Genomic DNA, 16,877 nt, shown 5'->3' with positions numbered 1-16,877 from the left:
AACAACGCGAAACCCTCTTCTCTCTTGTTGACATTTTGTTTTGCCTTGTTACTGAAGCGATTTCGCTGCCGCCTCAAGTGCCGCCTGAGCTTTCTGCTTAGCTGCCGCGTCAGCTGCCTGCTCGTCGGCTGGGTTGTCGGCGCATCTGAGTTTGGTGCTTGAGGTTGAATCCGCTGCGAGGAGTCAGTATAAATCTCACAGTCCGGTTCAAATATGCCATCCTGTATCCCGAAAAGAAATGAGGCAAAAACTTACGCAGGCACACCAGCGATCTTCCATTTGGCTCAAATCGAATACACTCATCAGTAGAGTGGCATTCGCCTAAGTGATTAATCAGTTAGCACTGAGCTCCAGAACCAATTTGCCGTCGACTCGTTACTTGGGGATGCTCCTCGCGTAAAATAGTTAAGCAGGGTCGACGTCATGGGCCCTTCGGTTTTTAGTTGTAGCGAAAAATGAATACCTTTCAATCCAACCGCCGCCATAACGCTAGCGGTCATAGAAAAGAGAGAAACAAAGGTAGAGAACTGCATGATGAGAATTTATTGGGGTTGATGAGGTTGACTTGGTTGAGGGTTAGGCGGCTATTGTTATGTCTTTGAAGCTTTGTAGGCAGTATAAATGAGTGTGACCAGTATAAACGAATGTGACCGGTATGAACGAATGTGAGGTTGGAAGTGCCTGTGTATCGAGAAAAATGGAAAATGAAGCTGGATTTGTTACTCTATTTATACTATTTTTCTGTGATAAATGCCTCTGAGATTTGGACATCTCCTATTACTTACTACCTTGAAGGTATGTACCTGGGTAGGCAACTCGAGATTTTCCCAAATCGGTGAATGAAACTCTTAAAGTTTCATTCTGGGTGGTATTCAAATTTGAAGTTATATATAGTCAACTTTGAAAGCTCGTGTAACCTCAGAAAGTTGGGACAAGACGTTTATTGAACTCCGTGAACAGTTGACACTAGTTCCGCCAACGCATGGATGTTCGGATTGATGTGCTGACTCGGAGTCTGCAGTCAATCTTAACAACCTGAGGGTACCTTAATGCAAACAAACATGACTTGGCATTAGCGCGACGCCAGCATGTTCTATCCTAGTGTGTTTCGGGCATATTGTTACGCACTGCATGGCCGGTGAACTAGTTTTTCAATTATCATACACACTTTCTAAACGGATAAAAATGGAAATCAGTCTTTGCCACTTCTTAAATGACCGTGATCTCGCGTCCCATCCCAGGATGAAATTTCCGTCATCTCAAATGCCATCAAGAGGGATCGGGTGGAAAAGCGGCCAGGGCGGGTCAAAGAAAATGAACATCTCCATCGATGACAGAATATGGATTGATGGAAAATGGTTTTGTCACTGGAACCAATCTCCCATTATTTCCGGGCACTTTATCTCGTCCACGGGCATAGAGAAGGGTTTCTGTGCATGTTTTGCAAACGCCGACGGCAACTTTGCATACCTGTCTAGCCAACCATCCTTGTCGATTAGCATGTGTCGGCCACAAATATCACCAGGGCCACCATCGCACCAGCCCAACCAAGCCAACTATGCCATTGACGATACCGAAATACCCTTTGGGTGCAGTTATCGGATAGTTTGAGAGGCGATTTCAGTAGTTGTCGCTACCAAAGGCCTCTTCCAGTTCGGCTATCTTGAGAAAGCCAATAAAGCAACCTGTTATGAAACTTGTGTTTATTTATACGACCCAACTTTCACAGCCCAACCTCCGAATTAGATGTTTCGCAGATGTTCAGCAATCTAAGAATGTGAGTATAATTTAATGTTGCATTATTATTGTTCCATTCTTCGGGTGGTAATGGCATGTCGCGAGCCTCTGGAATAGATCAAACACAAAGGGGGTGGTTGTCAATCAAAAAAGGTCAGTTTGGGATATTTTGACGAGGCAGGGAACGCCAGTACCAGCGAAAAGTCTCTAAAGTGAGTGAGGGTTAAGTGTGTCACGAAATTCTTTTAGGTATACTGGAAGTCCGAGCTTTACAAGCCTGGCTGGCCACCGTCGGGGTCCCTTACGGAGCTGACGCACACGTAGCGTGCTGCACCTATATGATAGCTACCTTATGTTTGGGAAAGGTTTAGCCATCAACATGATACGTGATCGAGTCAGGTCTTTTTTCCCCCATCTTATTCGACTGTCGGACAAATATCGCGCAAGCTACTACGAACAACTAAACAGCTTTATAATTTGGGAACGCATTTATGCAGGTTCTCGTGGGAAGCTTGGTAAACATTTTTGCGCCTTCAAGTTCCTAGACATATCGATTTCTTTTCCTGAAAATTGACAAAGGAGACCATAATAGCAAAGATAGATGGCCTGCCCGAAACCACAAACCGGTCGGTGGATGTCGCCGCTGGCACGTCTCATCATCACGAAAGCCGCGGGTGCGATTCATGATACTGAACCGCACTGATAATTTCATCACTATTCTGTTATCTTGAGGTTATTTTTGTTGGTATCTGAGAGGCCTCTCAGTCCAGAAGAACGCGAGCCGCGAACGTACAGGGACTTTCCCCCAAGGCTCTGCTCGCCGCTTTTTACGAGCTGTCTGGCAAGCGACGGTGTGGGAGGCAATGAATTGCTCTTAGATATGTGAGATGTGGCCATCGAGGCCGGCACGCCCGGAAATTGACCTCACGCATTACGATTCTGAGAAGTTCCAGGACGCAACGGCTATTTACTGTCCAGTCCTTAGACTCAAAATTTCATATTTTCTGCAGAATAATATGAGCGAGTCGTTTGTCAAGTCCTCGCTCCTTTGCACGCGTCTTCCCGTGGAGCTGTCCAAGCTCCTTCTGATCCACGCGCTGTCCTCGAGACATGCAAGGGTTGACTTTGCTCAGTGGGGTGAGGAGTGCGTGCAGAACGAAGCGCACCTCACTGAGCTTTTTTTAATCTGTCAAGCATTGTGTTTATCTTTTCTTATATTTTTTTCTATTTAGGCAAAATCGTAATATGACCCAGTCACCCTTTAAATCGCGGATCGCTTCCGACATAGCAGCCAGAGTCAGGGTATCTTTTGATCCGTCTCCACTGGCAGGATCATCATCTCAAATTCAATTTGTCATCTTCCGTGGCGCAATTGGCTAGCGCGTTCGACTGTTAAGTCCCAACGCAACATCGAGAGGTTGTCAGTTCAAGCCTGACCGGAAGAGACTTCATGACTACAACGTCAAGAATTGACATGTCCCGAGTACCTATCTACACAGACTGGTGGCCGGTGCTTGGGATGAGTGAGATTGCGAACCTTTTTCTTTTGTTGCCACACGCTTCGATTGGTAGTAGTGTGCTACTCCACATTTCGTCATTGTCTTTTTGTCCCCGAGGTATGTTTTGTGTTGCCTTTATAAGGTCTGGACTCGATCATGGCTATTTCTGCCACAAATCGTGTAGTCCAGTGTACATAAGTGAATATGGCCAAAGTCCGCCTGGAGGTAAAAGTAGGAAAAAAAGGAGAGAACGGGACTGGTGGGTCTTGGAAAAAGGCCATGAGTCTCATCAGCCTGTCGTTATACTAAACTAGTAAGCAGTTGGTCTAAGTTATAGCTTCTTCTTCCTTCATTCGTAGCTTGTCACAGCGGTCTTGTAAAATTTAATCAGTTCAACAGCAAAAAATAACTCGCTGCTTATGCTGCTCATTGTATAAGGGCCACATGTACTGGGATGAGTGGCAGTAGCAAGAAAATTGTAAATTGTTAGTTATTGGCAGGACACTTGGGGTGATCCACAATCCTCTTAATCCTTACCATTTATACAGAAACACCTCGATTCATCACGAGACACTTTAGTGATCCACAAGATAGCCCATTCGATGACAACGATGCTATACAACCGATAACCTCGCAGTGGAGTTTTTTTTTTAAAAACTGGAACGATATAATTCATGTCAATCGAGTCACTGAAACGAAAGACGAACATTCCAAAAGAAGCAAAAAGCTGTAGTTCGGACGAAGAATCGGCCAACAGCATGATGATCTGGCGCGGGCCACGACAGCCATGCGCAACCTGATTATCTTGGTTCAGGAGGTCTTCAATGGCTTCTCAGGCGCCTTGTCTTGATCTGCACTGCCCACCGCTGAACGTGAACGGTAAGGATTTTGTGCTGACCTTTGTGCCGATATTCGGGGACCAGTGGAAAGATATCATCACCTGTGCGGCGAGCTGCAGTTCCGGCTGCTCGAGATCGGTATTAGCGTCGACAGGTGGCTCCACGGCTCTGTCAAAGGACGTCGGGGTGGCTCGTGGGTCGTGCGGAGGCAGGGTCGGTGGTGCCGGCGAAAAGGGCGAAGGCGAGTCCCTTATCCGCCCGCACGCTCCTCAAAAATAGCGGCTAGTGGGCGAGTGAGCGGCCGCTGGGCCTGCAGGAAATCGGCTGGAGTGAAGCCAGAGGGCCATATCTAAGCTCGTAAAATCCAACTGTGTTATAATATCATTGGGGGAGAGATCATATGAAAGGCCCATACTCACAGTTCCCACGCTCTTTCGAAATACCATACGATCAAAGTCGAGACTGTGTCGGCAACAACTTCATCCTGGATACAAGCTAGCATGTGATATGGTTTATTACGTTTGAACAGATGCTACTCACACCGTCCCTGTTCAGCAAATATTCAAGTGTAAGATTACAGATTCGATCGATAGTATGACAAAACCTTTCAACTTTTCAAATAAAACAATAACATTGCTGTTGCCCGTGAGACACTTGCTCTATGCCTATATTTCGTCCGGACCCGACAAAAAGGACAAAGGAAATTAACCACCAAGAATGGCCAGGGGGCACAGGAGTCATGCCCTTATATCTCTCTACAAGGCCTTCTGCAAAGCCAAAACGCCTAGACCCGAGTGTTGCGCACAGAGCACTCAATCCACTTCAAAATGCAAACAGGAAAGACAAGGAAAATGGTACAACGAGGGTTGGCAAAGCGACCAGTCTAGATTCTTCTCATCGCCTACTTGGCAGCTTCAACAACCTCGAGGGCAAGCATCACCAGAATGAGTGTGCTTGGCAGGATCCATACCACGTAGCTCTGGAAGAGGATCTTTCCCATGACGCCCTCGTAGACATCGTTAAGCTGGCATATTTGCGCCAGCTGTAGAGCGCTTGGCGCCCCTGTGAGCAGGAAGCACACAATCACGAAGATTGGGTCATCCAAGATGCTGATCGGAACGTACTTGGCAAAGAAGGCCAGGATTGGCGTCATGATAATGGTCGGCAGGAGCATGCGGCACATCAAGCTAGCTACTAGTAGCTTAGTGCCAATCTCCCTCTCTTCTGGATCAACCGATTCGTGCTTTTGCGTGTTGCGGGCAAGGTTGGCACCTAAGACCACTAGAATCAGAGGGACGGCGACACCGCCAGACTGTGAAACAGCTCTGGTGACACTGTTGCGGATAAAGGAGCCCTCCTGGAAGAAGAGCCTTTGGAGTGAAGGGATCGAGGCGACCACAATGGCGATCAGCATTGCCCACAGAGGCGGGTTCATGAACTCCCACAGAAAAACATTGGCTTTCTCTACACCCCTGCCGAGCATCCTGAAACCTCGCTGTAATGTGATTGGCAGCCTAGCAAACAGGCGTAAACCGAAAGCTTTGATCGAGTTGGTCGACTTGCGCTTAAGCATGGCTGCGCGCATCTTGAGGCCCTTGACTCTACCAGACATATCCTGCTCATCATTGTTACGGATGCGCGGGAACGACTGAATATGATCGTCATCGTTCTCATGTGGCTGTGGTATATGAACGTGGGTTAGACCAGGCCCGATCGAGTGATTACGAGGCCCGGAACTATCATGCTTCCTGCTCTTCCGACTCTTTCGACCACCAGGCGCCGAGCTGGGGCGGCGGTTACCATCCGAGTCGTCGTCCTCGCTGTCAGCGGGCGACGCTCGCGAATGGTTGGCAATGGGTGTTCGGCCGGCGGGCACGTATGAGTCCGAGTCGGTGTGCATGGTTCCCTCATCATCGGAATTTCCAACGTCTGGGTCGGACCCATGGAGGCTTCCGTTCTCGAGCAGTCCGCGCCTCTCGCTGACGCTTTCGCCATCAACACTACCGGAGCGCAAGCGGCCGGCCTCTGCCTGTTCTTGGTTGTACTCTTCGTATTTGTCCTTGGGTGCTAGTAAGACGTGGTACCCCCAGCTCCATCTGACGAGCTGTCCAAGCTGCTGGAAAACCAGAAGATACAGGATGCCACGTGCTGCGACCTCGTCGTCATTGTCCCCCTTGATCCTATCCCAGTGTAGGCCCGATATCGTTTGCGAGAGTGAAATAACGAGGGAGATGGGGAGGGAGTTTGAGTTGCCAAAGACCTGTGAAAGAAGCTGTAGTTAGCGTGACTGACCATCTTCCTCCTAACGGTTGAAAGGTTAACGCAGGTACGTACTCCCATGGCGATCACGAAATTTGCTGGGCGCCTGCCGAATCCAAATGCCTTGGTAACACCCAAACCGACCATATAGGAAACAAACGTCATAATAACAAAGATGACAGGTATAATGCCGAGATCAACCAGCTTGTCAGCGTTTAGCTGCGACGCCAGTTTTGTAAAGATCAAGCATGGTGTAAAAAGCTGAATGTTGAGGTTCGCAAGGAACTTTTGTTTTTCGGCATCGAAGTGGCCCAGCCTGGCGATGATGTAGCCTGGTAGAGCGACGCACACGACCTCCATGACAGCCTCAAAAACCAGAAGAACTAGGTGTGGCAGTGAAGGATGCGACTCGTGCGGCTTCTTCTTGAAGATCTCGAATGGGTTCTGCGCCATCAACGCTGGCGGCAACGTCGGGTTGTCAAACATGTTGTTGACCCGGTACGATGCCGGTGATGTGAAGAAGGAGGCCATTAGGGTCGGTCGTGGCGAGGGCCAGGTACGATGACGGCGAGCGACGAGAACCCTTGTGCCCACAAAGACGCCAGACGCCGGGCTAGGCGGTTTTTATATTGACGTAGAAAAAACCTCGATGAGGGGTTCGTTCGTTTGGTCGAATGATGGAAGGGATGAAAATCAGGCTGGTGTGGCTGCCCGAGAAAGTAAGCTCAAGTTTTAGTCGTGTGTCTGCGCTGGCGCCTGGCGGGACACGAGCTTTTTTTAAGAAAATGCAAACACAGTGGTTTTCATGGTAGGCACGCGGTAAGAAATAAGTGTTGAACAAGGTAGAAAAAGTCAAATTCTTCAATTAATAAAGGAGGTCCTGGTTGCTAAACTTAGATAGTTGGAGATTGATTGGAATCGGGTGCAGTTTCCACGGCCTTGCATAAGAACTTTTTCCGATCGGCATGCCAGCTTCGGTCATGGTTAAAGAAAGGAACGGAGAAATCAAAATCAAGCGCGCGCGCTGGAGATGGCCAAGCTTCTTTGTTTAGGTGGGTTGGGGTTAGTAGCACAGTGGACTGGGTTGACACCGGCGCCAACCCAACATCGTTTCGCTTGTGAGGCAGGCCTGGGTCGGTCGGCTGTACTTGCTAATCCGCCCTTGTTGTCTGAATTGCACAGCCGCCAAGGCGTACCGCCCACTTTTCTTTTGGACGAAGAGGAGACATGAACAACTCACTTTTTAACGCCCCAAACGCCAAGATGTAAAGAAAGGCTGAGATTGTGATTATTCATTCTGCTGCTCGGAAGAGACGGTTTTTTTAACTGCATTTTTCAATCATTCAACATCCAGAATGTTTCCGACGACAGGCTAGACCTTGACAGTACATACTTACATCCTATGTTGCATTTATCAAGTCTTTTATTCGGCCCACGCCAAGCAAAACAACGACAAGCTCGCGAAGCATCAACAATCTAAGCCATTGAATCTTATCTCCGGTAGAATTCGACCAATCATCGACAGCTAGACGTGCTAGTATCGACCTGTAGACGTGTCGCTCCACGGCACGTGCAAGCCAAGCCACTTTGGAGTTATGTTCCTGCTTAAAGTGGGTACTGATGAAAAAAGGATCGACCATGGGCTGTCCCTGTCGCCAGAGATCAAGCTCTGCTGGCGAAATGGTGAGGTCATTCAAATGAGGACCGGGGCCGCTGTCACGCCATCGACGTCGTCGCTCTCACAGTCACGTGAGGAAGCGCTGCCAGAATTCTCAGTGTTGGTCGGTCGCGCATAAACTTATAGCCACCGACACAATGGTTCACCCTGATGGATGCTCTGACGTTACTGGCCTCTTGGCAAGGGTCTACTAATTTTTTTCACAATCGTCGGCTAGTGAAAATAATCACGAAATTCTCTGGATCAAAATTTTGCCCTAATGAACGGCAATTGTTAAGAACCGACCAAGCTAAATGGGCGCTGATGTCATGTCTAAAACGAGGTTCAAAGCCTCTACCGGTACAGGTCACCATTACCCTCGAGTCTGATCTGAATGTTTTCGTTACACGCCTTGTGACCGAACATCGTCAACGTTCGTTTAGAAAAAATCGAAGGAGTAGACAAAGGACAAAAAGAGAAGAACAGTCGGGACAGTAACGGCCTATTTTGTCCCGAACCTAATGCCGCGTAACTAAAATTAAAAGAAAAATACTTGGCGTTCATGAGCTTTTGCATATTGCAGGCGGTTCCAAGGCGGTCTGCCCCCATCGTGAAATCCATGGCACGGCGCAAGGGCTGGCCACCACATCACAGAATATGGTAGGGCCCGGGATCCTGTGCATCAAGACCCGTTAGGAAGGGACCCTTATGACGCAATAGAATTGTTAAGCGAAGTTGACCTGATTTCCAAACTGCCCAATTCATCTGACAGGTCGGCATGGTTCACAGAATGAGTACCAATAGTAGGTACTTGGAATAAATCTTGCTCCGTACCGAATCACCGTCGGCAGAAATACGCGCGTGCCGCTAACCGCTGTGGAAATAGTGTCGCTTTGAGGTGTTGTACCTGGATGTTCACGATTGCATTCCTCTCTTATGCTGCCCTAAACTGGCTCAGGCATCACATCATTCCGCCCCACGATGCAAGGATTGTATGTTAATTTTGGAAAACAAGACGTATTACGTAGGAATGGTTATGGAGTGAGGCTGGGCAATACCTTCGTACAAGCCAAGTCGAATACGTGATATGCACAACTTGAATCATTTCCGGTCAGCAACAACGAGCTCGAGGTTGGTCAAAGCTGCATGCTATTTGGTACCCAGCTGTTGGAAACGTCGGTACTACATGTAGGAAGGGTCTTAATCTTGGCCAAACTAGCTTTGGAGGAACGCCTCTTCTGGTCATGTCTGTTCAGAGATCCGGATCTTAATACTCTCTTGGCTTACTATCACGAAAGAAAAAAAGAATAGCAAACTTTGGACACATCAAATTACAGCTGAACTACCAGCTAATCAGCACCACCACGGGACGGATCCAAGTTGCGGGGTCGGCTGCGTCCCCGTTTCACTGCCACGATTAGACAAAGACCTTTTCCACATTGGGACTTGTCAACTCGTTTCATGTTTGGGGAAGATCACGGCAATCCCAATCCTGTTTTCTATTGTGTACCATGGTAAAAACAAAAAAAGATACAAACCCTCAGTTGGGTACGTTAAAATGTCCCTGACGAAACCCTTGGTTCGACGTTCACTACTGCACATGTAGGCGGGAGGGAGGCGTCAGTGGCAGAGCCATACCTGCCGGTCACCCTTTATTACCCCTCCAAGCCACAAATGTGACCATCAACGTCATCGCCAGGGTTTGTGGTTTGTGTGGTACGCTAATTTTCTGCCCATCCATTATCAGCAGAGCTGTACTAGGATCTATTGAACATGCACGGTAGGAGCTGATTTGACAAGTAGTGGCTGTCCATTTGGGAGTTGACGGATGTGCCGATGCGCAATCATTATGTACTTATGCAGTAATGGAGTTCTTTTTTTGATGTTTTCGATGATGAGTTCACTGCCCGTACGCGACAAAAAAAAAAAAAAAAAAAAAAAAAAAAAAAAAAAAAAAAAAAAAAAAAAAAAAAAAAAAAAAAAAAAACACCGTCCATAGTCCCCCCAATCATTTACTTTTCCGCCTTTCGTAGTAGGACAGACATGGTTGCTCTTCCGCCCTCTGCCCACCGCGTGGGGACAAGGTGGTAACTTTGGCGGATCAGTAGAGAATCCGGCACAAAGAAAGCTCGCTTACGTCGATTATTGTTATATTCATCATCATTACAACAAATGCCAGTCTCTTGACAGGTACTGGATTAATTCCAATTGGTGATCGTATTTTAAGGTCGAAGTACCTACCCAGCAGAGTGTATCCCCCAGGCCCACATTTATTGTTCCTGTGAAGTAGGTGGTTCCAGGAAACTCCACATTTGGGCCAAGCCCCCGGCGCAGATTTGTCAATCCTGCACTGACGCAACCCAACGCAAACACAGACGCAAGCCGAAGCTGACCATCAAAGTCGGTACCTTGAGCATTTTCAAGCTTGCCATCCCATCTTGATAAACCATATCCACCTCACTTTTGCCGGAGGAATAAAAAAAAAAAACCTCTTGTCTTTCCTCTCCATTTTCCCTTTCAGAGCCCGGCCTATACACTGGACCTTGTAAGCGTGGGGACCTTTTTGTTGCAACCCGATCATTCCTGGGCCGCCCAACTCTGAACCCTAGCAGGCGAACCCCTCCATAGAATTGACGACGGCTACGCCCGCGAAGAATAGACGGCTTCGGTCGGACCAAACCCAAACAACAGGTGTGTTTGCAGTTCCCCGCCCACGAACCGACAGTGCCGGGCAACACAACATGACCGGCGTCCAACCTTTAAACCACGCTGGCTCCTCACTCAAATGGACTGGAACTTAGCTAATGCAAACTCCAGCTTACTTGCTGCAGACAGCAGTGAGCCTAGTGCCGTTAGCCTGTCCATACCATACTGATCCGACGAGCCGACAGTTTTCCTCCAGGCACTGATCTTGCCAAACTCTCCCAAGCCAGCTAGGCACCTAGCTAGCTAGCACTGGCCGAGGTGACCGTACACCGACTCGCATCGAGCAATCGGCTCTTACAGTCTTTACCTTGCCTTCTCGTTTCCAAGATCGCGATCCTCTACAAACTTTACTGGTCTTGTCTCGGCATGCAGCGATCAAAGTGAAACTACTGCCAACCTCAATTACCAATCCTTTTTACTCGCTCGAACCAGCAAAACCGTCCGCGCAAACCCGACCTTCCCCGACGCATAATGTCACAATCACAACAACCGCCGGCAACAGGCCGGGATAATTCGGTCCCTGCCACTCCGGACGAACAATTTGACAGCATGCCCACCTCACCGTGTTCTATTGTAGACGACGACTCGGAGGCGAGCACCCCACTAGACCCGCCATCGCCGAGTGCCCTCCCAAAACGAGTCCCCTCCCTCCGGACTGTCTCCGATCCAGCCACGACGGCAATGACGTCCACGTCTACAGTGACTGGAACCCTCACCAGTGCGCGTAGGCCCCCTCCGTCCGCTGGAGTTCTACCTGCAGACCTGATGGCAAAGGCACGCGCATTACAAAGTACACGAATGGGGCGGCCACAGATGCAAGCCTTTGGCAGCGGTAGTAGCACATCTTCTGCCTCGGGAGTCGGCTCACCGCTACCGATTGGCTCCGGGCTTGGACCGAAATCGCCGCCTGTGGGTCTACACACGGGCGGTATGGCTGCGAACATGCGCTTCCCGCCCAACATCGCCGCCAACATGCAGCTGAACTTGGGCGGGCGTCCGCTACCGCAGGGCTTCCCCAAGTCGGCTCCGGCTGTGCCGAGCGCACGCAAGGCTCCCCCCAGCCTGAGCGAGAGGAGAGCCATGAAGCTAGGCGGCCTTCCTGGCGGACCTGGCGCTACGCCCAGCATGGGAACGCCCAAGTTGTCTGACTTGCAGGGCGGGACACCGGGACCAACAGATGGCGATAGTAATGCAGCCAATGGGCCAGGAGCTACTGGACAAGCGATCGCGGACAACAAGTTGAACGACTTTAAGCAGTATATTGATGCAGAGAATGGCTGGATCACGTTCGACGGTGCAGCAACGATCACACGCACAGGCGTCAACTTTGCTAGTGGGCATAAATTCAGCATCTCGCTTGACGAGATACAAGTTCTGGATGAACTCGGAAAAGGAAACTACGGTACCGTGTACAAAGTTCGACATGCGAAGCCTAAGGTTCCCCGGTTTGGACAGGGTCTTGGCAGCCTGACGAAGCAGTCAATGTCTCGACAGAACTCGCTGAACGAAGGCGAGGATGCGAATGGCGTTGTTGATGGCCAGACGACCTCGGGTGTCGTGATGGCTATGAAGGAGATCAGGTTAGAGCTGGACGAGGCGAAGTTCACAACGATTCTCAAGGAGCTAGTTATCCTGCACGAGTGCGTTTCGCCATATATCATCGACTTCTATGGCGCATTTTTCCAAGAAGGAGCTGTTTACATGTGCATAGAATACATGGACGGTGGCTCCATTGACAAGCTATACTCTGGCGGGATCCCAGAGGGCGTTATTCGCAAGATCACGTATGCGACAGTCATGGGCCTCAAGTCGCTCAAGGACGATCACAACATCATCCATCGCGACGTCAAACCCACCAACATTCTCGCAAATACCCGCGGGCAGGTCAAGATTTGCGACTTTGGTGTGAGCGGTAACCTCGTGGCTTCTATTGCCAAAACCAACATTGGATGCCAAAGCTATATGGCACCCGAGAGGATATCGGGCGGAGGTTTCGCACAAGGAGGCGCGGATGGCACGTACAACGTACAAAGCGATATTTGGAGCTTAGGCTTGACCATTATCGAGTGCGCAATGGGCAGGTATCCATATCCTCCTGAGGTCTCATCGACAATCTTTAGCCAACTCAGCGTGAGTTTCCCAACCCGGACACACATGTTAACAAGCATGTGACACATGTTTTCTTTTTTGGACATTTACTGATCATTACTTCAACAGGCAATTGTCGAGGGTGACCCGCCCGATCTGCCAACCGAGGGTTATTCGGACACGGCGCGCAATTTTGTGCGGTCGTGTCTCGATAAGAACCCGGCAAAGAGGAGTACCTACCCAATGCTCCTTGCACACCCTTGGCTTAGGACGCTGGCACAGCCAGAGACTATCGCCGAGGAAGCAGAAGATACCGAAGACCTTGAGGCGGCGGCGCAGAAGCTCTCATTAGGCTCAGGACCCATCGGGGCCGACGACGAGGTGGCTCAGTGGGTCAAGTCAGCGCTGGACAGGAAACGCAGAGGAGATGCACAAAGTCCCAATAAGCCAGCACTTCATGCAGCCCCCTTTGATGCTACCAGTCCAATGGCAGCACCAAAGGATGGTCCATTGACGGGTGCTTGATTGAATGTTCAAACTGGGAGGATGGCTGGGTCAGGAAAACCCGCCCCTCCAATTCACTTCTCAAAACCATCTCTTTTCACCATCCATTTCTTCTCTCCTTTGTCATCCGTTTCAATTTGCAAGGAACAAGCCTTTTTTTCACATCCATCTGAATTTTTCTTATGTTCCGATAGAGATACCTCTTACGATTCAAAGATCGAGCAAAAAATACACGAAAGCAACGATCATGGGAGCATCAGGGGGGCCAGCGAGGGTATACGTAGTGGCTGGAGTGGGAAAGAAGACAGAAAACAAAAAAAAAACAAAAACAAAAGTAAGATGGATGCTTCATCTATACAAAGCAGCAACGAAAAATTATTACACCCATAATTCTATGGATTACAGATTTTGAAACGATTTGGTGGATTGCATTGATGCTCTATGGCGTTCTATTGAGGTTTGCGTTGACATTGTGTTGATGTGAGGTTTCCATACGTCACTCGCTGGCACCTGGTATGATAGCTGCAGACCGTCCGTATGAAGTGACAAAGGATAAAATGTGGAGTAGATACCTCCATCGGAATTTGTCCCAGTCCACCAAGTCCACCAATGCACCTTACTGTTTGAGTAAAGGTGGGTTGCAGAAGCACTTTCAGCCGCGTCTCTATCCATGATTAACGCATTTCCTTATCATCTATTTTGATTGCTTTGTAGGTTTTTTCGTTTTTCTTTATTGCTTTTGCGTTAGACAACGAGGTACCTACCTATTTATCGCCAAGCGACGGACCGCCAACATGGGACAACTGTCACGTGCCTGTCCACGTAACGTAACCGAAGCATGCAGGACGAACACGAGTTTGATTAACCGCAAATCCGTAATCTTTCCAACCCGTCACCGCCATCGTAACGTGTCAGTCGCCTGGTCCTTTTGCGTTCGTGCCAGACGTTGTGGCGGCGAAGATTCGCCCTTGCGCTTGCGCATTCTGTTCCCTTCCAGTCGGTTTTCTTCGATTCGATAATATTTCAATTGATTGACCGACCGGAAGGGCCTGACGGGTTCCATCATTCTGCCTTGGCACCAGGCTTTCAATGGCATGTTTTGCCATGATATCGCTGAATTCGACCGGTTGATCAATTGATAGATGTCGCTACTTTTCTTAGCAATTGTCCGATCAAAATCAATCAATCATTCAATCAATCAATAGTACAGCATCATTGGGTTTGACATCAATAATAATAATGTCGCTCAATCTTTCATTTCGACCACTATACTAAACTTTCATTTTCATTTCCTTGCCTTTCCTCTTGAGTCGACGTTGGTACCCTGGAACAGGTGTCACATCGGACAAGAGTGCCGATATCGCACAGGTCCATCGCTCGCTCGCTCAGCCACCCCAATCGCCCATTCAGCCACCCGTGAACCAGCCATGGACAACCATGGAGGCGTAATGGACTGCCACAATACCTTCTCATCAACAACACTGGACCAAGTTGCACGCTACATCATCGCCGGCGCCGGGTCTCCGCCCGGCATTATCGTTCTCGCCGGAGCCGGCATCAGCACCTCGGCGGGGATCCCAGACTTCCGCTCGCCCAAGACCGGACTGTACGATAATCTCGCCCGCTTTAGCCTTGAAAGCCCGACCGACGTCTTTGACATCAACTTCTTCCGCACAAACCCGCAGCCATTTTACTCCCTGGCCCCGGAGCTCTACCCTGGCCGGTATGCACCCACCATCTCACACGCATTCGTGGCTCTGCTAGCCCGCAAGGGACTCCTTGCCATGCTATTCACGCAGAACATTGACGGCCTCGAAAAGGCCGCCGGTGTGCCGCCGGACCTGGTCGTCGAGGCCCACGGCAGCTTCGACTCGCAGCGCTGCGTCGACTGCGCGCAAGAGTTCCCCGCCGCGGACATGCGCGTCCACGTTGCTGCGTCCAGGGTTCCGCGTTGTGGAAAGTGCGGCGGTCTGGTCAAGCCAGATATTGTCTTTTTTGGCGAGCAGCTGCCGGAAAGGTTCTTTCGCGCAAGGGAGGCGCATCTGCCTGACCTGGAAGGTGTACCGATCCCCGAGGTATTGGGTGGTCCAAGGGCCCGGCAGGTGGTCATCGTCATGGGCACGAGCCTGAGCGTGCCGCCGTTTTGTGAGCTGCCGGTCCGGGCAGCGGATGGCGTGCCGAGAGTTTTGTTCAACCGGGAGGTGGTGGGAGATTTCGGGGAGAGGGCAGACGATGTTGTCGAGCTTGGAGACTGCGATTCTGGGGTCAGGAAGTTGGCAGAGATGCTAGGGTGGGGGGAGGAGTTGGAAGTCGAGTGGCGGAGGGTGGTTGGCAATGAGGAGGCAGAGAGGCAGCTGGTGCGGGCCGCTGCCGCTGCCGCTCCTCATCCTACCTTGGTGATGGACAATGGATTGTCGGAAGACAGCTCTGACTCGTCAGATTCCGCCTCTGATGATGAGGACGACTTAATGAGTGATGGCGATAATGGGGATCATGAGGTCAACGATTTTAGCAGCTCATCGCTTGGTGCTGTCTCCACACCGCTGACTCTGGACAGCGTATATCAAAACCCCATTCAGGACCAGATGGTTCATGTTTCTTCCAGTTTACCATCAGTCTCGTTGGCGGCGGACCTTTCCTGCCTTGTACCGCCACCGGTCCAAGGGGATTTTGTCGGCTCACTTGATCATCATCACAACTTTCTCGTCGATCCAATTGAGATAGGGCAAGGAGAACCAACCGACTTTTTGGGCCAAAACCAGGCGATGCTAGATCTCGTCCCAATACGACACGAGTTTGCAGAGATTGGTTCAGCTGACGGAGTCTCGATAAACCAGAAGTCGGAGCATGTTGTCAGAAACCCTGATATTGACGATTCCAACAGCACCTCAAACCAAATTCCCAGGACCACCAGGACGTTCCAGTTTACCGAGTCGCGGGGCCAGACTGAGGGTAATGTCAGTCCTGACCCAATTAGCATGTTCACCTGGCATGATGATCCTGGTTTCTGGGATGAATGGCCTGGTACGGGGGACCCTTGAGAGGCGGTCGACATGTCTTTACTTGGAAGTGGCTTTTGTATTGCTTTTCTTGTTTCTTTGTTTACCTGGTAGGTATCGGTTCCTTGCATATGCGCGTTGGCGTTACTGGAGTTTTTCCTCGGCATAAACATATTTTGAGCAGTTCTTGGGCGACTGTTGACTTCCGCGTGAGTGTCTGGTACACAAACCCATTAACCGCATCTCCTGTTCGTTTCCACCTCCAATCATAGTCTTTTTCTCCTTCCATCAATAGCTGGATCTTTTTGCAGTTGAATAAAACCGCCCAAGGCAATATATCTCTGGCTGTATCCGATTCTGCTCATTTGGAGTAAAAGGTCCGACAGGATTCCGGGCTCTCATTGGGAAGATTCGTTGACGACGTCATGCCAATTGGCGGCAATCTAATCAGATGTTCTACTAATAGGCGAGCACCCCTCAAAAGAAGCTGACTCACGGCCCAGCCCGCTTGACTACCTACCTTTGGTATCACGAGAACTGACAAAAGTTGAGCAGAAAGACCCTGGGTTCATGTAGATGACTGACACGG

At 49.8% G+C, this 16,877-nt stretch overlaps 4 protein-coding genes across 4 annotated transcripts; 3 read left to right on the top strand and 1 right to left on the bottom strand.

The window, feature by feature from the left end:
• Window positions 1-4,060: 4,060 nt before the first annotated feature.
• On the top strand, window positions 4,061-4,354 carry PgNI_10097 (uncharacterized protein; the record flags this gene model as incomplete). Its single annotated transcript, XM_031130073.1, has 1 exon — window positions 4,061-4,354. The coding sequence occupies one exon, from the start codon at window positions 4,061-4,063 to the stop codon at window positions 4,352-4,354; it is 294 nt and encodes a 97-aa protein (XP_030980117.1).
• Window positions 4,355-4,560: 206 nt separating this feature from the next.
• Window positions 4,561-7,689, bottom strand: PgNI_10096 (uncharacterized protein). Its single transcript, XM_031130072.1, has 2 exons — window positions 6,410-7,689; window positions 4,561-6,335 (listed from the first exon to the last, which is right to left on the bottom strand). Exons 1-2 carry the CDS (start codon window positions 6,863-6,865, stop codon window positions 4,977-4,979), a joined length of 1,815 nt encoding a protein of 604 aa, XP_030980492.1. The 5' UTR covers window positions 6,866-7,689; the 3' UTR covers window positions 4,561-4,976.
• Window positions 7,690-10,385: 2,696 nt separating this feature from the next.
• PgNI_10095 (uncharacterized protein) lies at window positions 10,386-13,718 on the top strand. The gene is made up of 3 exons (XM_031130071.1): window positions 10,386-10,682; window positions 10,809-12,827; window positions 12,915-13,718. The coding sequence occupies exons 2-3, from the start codon at window positions 11,169-11,171 to the stop codon at window positions 13,308-13,310; spliced, it is 2,055 nt and encodes a 684-aa protein (XP_030980115.1). The 5' UTR covers window positions 10,386-10,682; window positions 10,809-11,168; the 3' UTR covers window positions 13,311-13,718.
• A 998-nt stretch (window positions 13,719-14,716) lies between these two features.
• On the top strand, window positions 14,717-16,330 carry PgNI_10094 (uncharacterized protein; the record flags this gene model as incomplete). Its single annotated transcript, XM_031130070.1, has 1 exon — window positions 14,717-16,330. One exon carries the CDS (start codon window positions 14,717-14,719, stop codon window positions 16,328-16,330), a length of 1,614 nt encoding a protein of 537 aa, XP_030980116.1.
• Between the last annotated feature and the right edge of the window lie 547 nt (window positions 16,331-16,877).

Source organism: Pyricularia grisea, chromosome VII, assembly GCF_004355905.1.
Source record: "Pyricularia grisea strain NI907 chromosome VII, whole genome shotgun sequence".
NCBI classification, from domain to species: domain Eukaryota; kingdom Fungi; phylum Ascomycota; class Sordariomycetes; order Magnaporthales; family Pyriculariaceae; genus Pyricularia; species Pyricularia grisea.
This window is presented reverse-complemented; position numbering and strand designations above follow the sequence as displayed.